The 6,268-nt window shown below is 36.1% G+C and overlaps 1 protein-coding gene across 1 annotated transcript; it reads right to left on the bottom strand.

The window, feature by feature from the left end:
• Positions 1-500: 500 nt before the first annotated feature.
• On the bottom strand, positions 501-1,460 carry LOC123786828 (olfactory receptor 4K5-like). The gene has a single exon (XM_045789182.1). It carries the CDS (start codon positions 1,458-1,460, stop codon positions 501-503), a length of 960 nt encoding a protein of 319 aa, XP_045645138.1.
• Positions 1,461-6,268: the final 4,808 nt, after the last annotated feature.

The following is a 6,268-nucleotide window of genomic DNA, read 5'->3' as shown; positions in this document are numbered from 1 at the left end:
GGAAGGGATTTCATAATTTAAGAATCTCCACTTAAGTCTACACACTTAAATTGGTGGAATGGCTATCTTCTGGTTGGGAAAATTCAGTTTCACATTCTTAAATATTATTCATCTATATAGCTTTTTCAGTAATATAGATTAGGAAACTCCCAAGATCAGGAAAAAATGTCTAAATGTATGCTCACCAAAGAATCAGGTGCTCCTTTTTTTTCCCTATCATTTTCATATTTACCTGCAACTAAAGCAGTGAAAGTATTGATACTGTCCACATATAGTCATTCTGTTATTTTATTTCCAGAACCAGTAATCATATATTTTTCCATATTTTTGATATTTAGCTTTTGCTTAGGTGATACCTGGGAAGGGACTAGTTAATATCCATTAGATATTCTCTATATCATCATCTTCATCACTTCCACCATAGTTGAGGTATGGCACAAGAACACATTGAAATATTTATAGACAGAGTATCAATTTGAAGAATTTGAAGGAATTGTGCCTTAATAAAGGGAATTCCTCACTAGTGGAATTTCAGAAATTTTCTTGGGCCTCAGATAATCTTCCTCATGGCAGCCTTCATATCTCTTGTTCCTTAGTGCATAAATAATGGGGTTTAGAATGGGGGTGAAAACAGTGTAAAATACGGCAAGAAGTTTATCCACAGGGTAAGTGGTAAAGGACCGCACATAGATAAAGATGTAAGGTCCAAAGAACAATATTACTACGGTGATATGGGCAGCCAATGTAGAAAATGCCTTGGCCATTGCAGCAGAAGACTTAAGCCAGACAGTGACAAGAATAATGATGTAAGAGCCAACCAAGAGAGAGAACGTACTTAGGGAAAGGATTCCACTATTGGCTACAATTAGTATTTTAATGATGTAAGAGTCCAGGCAGGCAAGTTTGGTCACTCGAGGAAGGTCACAAAAAAAGCTGTATACTACATTGGGTCCACAAAAAGGCAGGTTCATGATAAATGATAACTGGCTTAATGTGTGCACCAAGCCCACAGCCCAAGAGACCATTACAAGGACAGTGCACGTCCTTCGACTCATGATGACTACATAGTGTAGGGGTTTACATATGGCTACGTATCTGTCGTAGGCCATGGAGACGAGTAGTACCATCTCTCCTCCAGTAAAAAGGTGAATGAAGAATATCTGGGCAATGCAGCCACTGAAGGAGATGGTCTTATGTTCAGTCAGAAAATCTGCAATCATCTTAGGGGTAGCAAAAGAAGACTGACAGATGTCCACAAAGGAGAGATTTCCCAGGAGGAAGTACATGGGGGAGTGTAGGCTGTTGTCAGAAGTTACTGTGACAATAATAAGAAGGTTTCCCAGCACAATGACCACATATAACACAGAGAAGAAAACAAAAAAGAAAAGCTGGAGTTCCTGGGAACTAGAGAGTCCCAGCAATACAAATTCAGACACCACTGAAGAATTGACCTTATCCATGGATCCAGGTTGCAGTCGGTCTCTGTAACAATCCTAAGGGAGGGGAACATAAGAAGGGATCAGATTTCTGAACCACAGACTTTTAATGCAAAGGGTTCTGAGATCCCAGATATAATGTGTATTTGCTGAATAAGAAATGTTGAAGAGATCATGATAATATATCTGGAGAGTAGGAAGGAGCTTAGGACAACGTCTAAATAACACTAAATAATTTTGTCTTCTCCTTAGAACCCCTTGAGTTTTGGATAGTTTTAGTAATCTGTTACACAGTAGGAAACAAGCTCATCCATGAGCTTACTCATGATCACAAGGCAAGAGGAGTAACTTAAAACCAGCTCCATAGGCTTTGTAGATTGGCAAAAATAATTTACATCTGTTGTTCTTGTAGTCATTTTCCATCATTAATTGTCCTAAATCTTGAAGTATAACATTTCTTTAACTCTCCAAGAGATATGCATGGCTTAACATTTATTGTGTGATGTAAAGTCACACTGATTGTTTGACTTTAGACTACTTTTTCTGAGCTTTAATTACACATTTCAAAAAAGATGAGAGGTGGTAAAAATGCCTACTTTGCAGAAGGCTTTGAAGTTTTAAAATGTTAGTTTATGACATTCTTCTATCAGAGTAATTCTAACACAATAGATGTTCTTAATATGTTAAATACCCCCATATTAACAAAACTTTACCTTACTGCTATTGCAGGAATCATACACAATTTAGACAATTCCTACTAAAGAGAAACTGTTAGATATTAACCGGGTCTGTAGCTAAACAACCCAGTCGGTCAGTGATTCATGTGTATAATTTCTTGAAATACGTATTATAACTTTACCTTAATTATCTAAAACTCATTTCTGCTTGTTTATTTAGGAACAGTACCTAAATTTTCTTTATGTGTTTTCTTTGCAGATCAAATTTAGTTTTAGGCCAGAAAATTGTTAAGAGAATAGATCCCTAAAGTTCTCACAAGGAGAATTTTTTTTTCTTTTTCTTTTTATTGTATTATCAGGTGTTGGTATTAACTAAACCTATGGTGATAATTATTTCAAAATATATGCAAATCAAACCATCGTGCTGTATACCTTAAACATATACAGTGATGTATGTCAGTTATTTCTCAATAAAACTGGAAAAATTAGATTTAGGCCAACTTACGCTTCCCTGCTTTATCATTATCAATGGCCTTATTAATACATCTTTATAACTGATGAAAGAATAGGTGTTGTAGGGATTTGGGATAAAGAGATAAAAATGATTGAATTATAAATGTCTCATGCTCCTAAAAATACATTTTGGGGGGAATCAGAATAATCCTAATAATCCTAAAAAATAATCCTGCATCTCATTATATTTTCCTATAAGGATGCAGCCCAACTAGACAAGCTTTCAAGAAGTTCTATTTTAGGAAACCATACTAGTTCTGACAATTAATTTGACCACAGTTTTAGTAAGGAATCTGGATGTGATGTAATCTTAACCCCATGTAAGGGCACAAATATCTTTCATTGCCTGTTTATTTTGTACATGAAGCCAGTCTTCCTAAGTCCCTAGGATACACCCCCTAGTCTTTCATTTTTTCCCACCAGCTTTATTGAGTTATAATTGACAAATAAAACAATGTGATTTTTTGTGTTTTTAATAATTTTTTATTATGTTAGTCACCATACAGTACATCCTTAGTTTTTGATGTGATGTTTTGATATACATATACGTTGTGCAATGCTTACAACAATCAAGCTAAATAACATATCCATTACCTCACATGGTTTCCTTCCTTCTTCCCCTCCCTCCCTCCCTCCTTTCCTCCTTTCTTTCTTTCCTTCCTTCCTTCCTTCCTTCCTTCCTTCCTTCCTTCCTTCCTTCCTTCCTTCCTCTGGTGAGAACAACTAAGATCCACTCTCTTAGCAAATTTCAAGAGTATAATATGGTATTATTAGCTGAAGTCACCATGCTATACACTAGATCTGCAGACCTTATTCATCTTGCATCCTAAACTTTGTATCCTTTGATCAACAGCCAATCATTTAGGTGGATGTTGAAGGGGAGCAGAATGCACCATCCCAAAATATACCACCTTGGCATACTGATTATTTTCAATTAAAGCCACTCGAGAAACAGCAGTGCAAGAAGAACACTCTGAGTCTCCTTTGTTCCCCTGAAAGCGGGAGATAAATCTGCCAGGTGAAAGGTACCCTCCCTGTACCAAGAGGGTAGAAGGCATTCTTATCACCAGATGTAGGAAGTTTAGGGCTGAGAAGGCTATATAAACAACTATTATTATTTCTTCACTAATTTAATACCTCAAGCCCAAACATCTTTATCTTGTCAGTTTTTCACAAACTTATTGTGTCTTTGTCTAAAAGGTATAAAAACTTCCGCTTTGGTCACTTCTTTGAGTGCCATATTTTCTTATGGATTTCCTGTGCAAACAAAATTAAATTCCCTTTTCTCCTGTTAACTGTCCTATGTCAATTTAATTATGAGATATTCTAAAGAACCTAGAAGGGATGAAGGGAAAACTAAAAAGTGTCCACCCCAACAATGTAATTACATTCCATACAGGGAAGCCGTCAAGTACAGAACCATTTCATGTTCTCACTGGACTGTTCAGAAAAACACATTTAGTCCACATTTTAGATACGCCTTTTGTGGACTCTGGAGTCAGAGTAAAAAATGAAGATGATTCATCAAGTGAATTCATTAGCAATGATGAATCAGTACTTACTATAATGGTGTAGAAGAGAGCAGTAATGGAGAAGCTTCTGAAATATGCTGTAGCTTATATTATTTCCTTATCCTGTGTGTGATTCTTTTTGTTTCCCCATTTCTAAAATAAAGTTGTTCTCCCTCAGGTTTATGGATTTGTTATGTAAAATGAACTCTACCTAATGAAAATGTTTATTGTACAGATATATATAAATTAACAAATGAGGTAGATTTTTTAGTGAGTGATAATAATTTTAAACCATGAGAAAGAATGGAAAAGAAAGCTTGGATTTGTTGAAACCCTGCTAGGCAGCATCAGTTGAGTTAGATGTTTGTGTTTCTGTTATATCACGTAATCTGTACAACAGACCTGAGGGGAAGACATTATTCCAGAGCTACAGAGGAGAAAACCAAGGATCAGATAAATTTAGTAATCTCCAAGCAATTTATGTAAATTAATTGAATTTCCCCGTAATATTACATGGTAAACAAAATCCCATTTGCAGTAAGAAATCAGAGTAACAGAGAACATAAGTAACTTCTCTAGAGTTACATACCTGAAAGTCAATGAACTAGAACTTGAACCCAGACCTTTGACTTCAGGGCTAGCTCTCCCTGAGGCTACATTCTGTAGTTTTAGATCTGAATGATGTGGAACCCATACCATCTACACTATTCATTTACAATGGAATAGTTCCTCAGTATATGCTCTTGGTTCTCATCTTTCCACCAATTATAAAGTATTGGTTCCTCATTTAAGCCAGGTTTCTCAACGTGGGCACTATGGAAGTTTGGGGTTGGATAATTCTCTTAGGAAGAAGTCTTGTGCACTATAAAATGTTTAGGAGCATCCCTGGTCTTCCCCACTAGATGCCAATAGTACTTACCTCCGTTGTGACAATCAAAATATATCTAAGACACTGCAAAGTATCCGGGAGGGCAGGGGTCACCTTGAGTTTAGAATCACTGAGTTAAGCCATCTTTAGCTTGCATTTTTAGTCTCTCCCACTGTCGTTTAATTTGCATCTACTGACAAAGGATTCAGTCTGACTCATTCCAGAAATAAGCCAAAAGAAAAAAAATTCCTAATTCTACCTTCCTTAGTTGGTTTTCCACCTGCTCAGACCTTACCATACTCAATTATGCCTTTTGCTACCCCGATAAGAAAAACTATTTTTACCAAAGGTTTTCAAAGACCTGGTTATGATAGCTAATTTTGTTTTAAGTGAAACAAATTTTTATATTATCTATTATCTTGAAATTTTTATATTATCTATTTAATTTTTATATTATCTATTTAATTAACATTATTAATTTATTATTTAATTATTTATATTATTTTTCCTTCATCCATGTACTGACCCTTATGAATAGATTTCCACTGAGGACGTAGTCTAGGTTTCCAGATTTGTCCCATCCCCTTCTGCACACCTTGTAGTCTTTCTCTCTTACTTTATGTTCTCCTTAGTCTCCCTTCTTCTCTTTGTTCCCTGTCTTCCTTAGGCATTTCATTCACCACTGTGTGATGACATTGAATTTTGCAGCACCACTTCTCACTACACTCCAGTAATCCAAACAGACCACAGCTCACAATTTCTCTCCTCAGGTCAGCTCTTTTTCCCTTTAAACTTTTCTTCACTATGTAACTGTCCCTATTCTTCCAGGTTGTAAACTTACTTTTTCCTGGATCTCATTCTCCCACTTGTAACATCGCATCAGTCCTTGAAGTAAACTAGTAAAATTTAAAGTCCTTAACATGACAGCCAAGCATATAGTATGGTCTGGTTTTACTTATACCCCTTGCTACTCTCTAGACAAAACCAGATTCTTCAACATTTATTAAGCTGGTAGATATTTTCTATTCATTTTCTGATGCCCTTCACAGATAATATATTCCAGTGCAAATGCTATTTCCTCGAAAAGCCTTCCTAGAGGCTTATGTTGAAATTTCTCCTTTTCCTAATGTTGCTGTATCACTTTGCTTGTATGTAGATGATGAGTTCTCCCAAAGTAAGAGTTTTTGTGTAGATCTTCTTCCCCTGCCAGAGTCAGTGCTCCTTGTATTCTCATGCCTGTTACGGATCTTTCACAGGATTGGT

Source organism: Ursus americanus, chromosome 9 (assembly GCF_024610735.1).
Source record: "Ursus americanus isolate L20-20 chromosome 9, mUrsAme1.1.p, whole genome shotgun sequence".
NCBI classification, from domain to species: domain Eukaryota; kingdom Metazoa; phylum Chordata; class Mammalia; order Carnivora; family Ursidae; genus Ursus; species Ursus americanus.
This window is presented reverse-complemented; position numbering and strand designations above follow the sequence as displayed.

Excerpts from the sequence above, each read along its gene's own strand:
- LOC123786828 (XM_045789182.1), bottom strand. The coding sequence starts at position 1,460 with ATGGATAAGGTCAATTCTTCAGTGGTGTCTGAATTTGTATTGCTGGGA.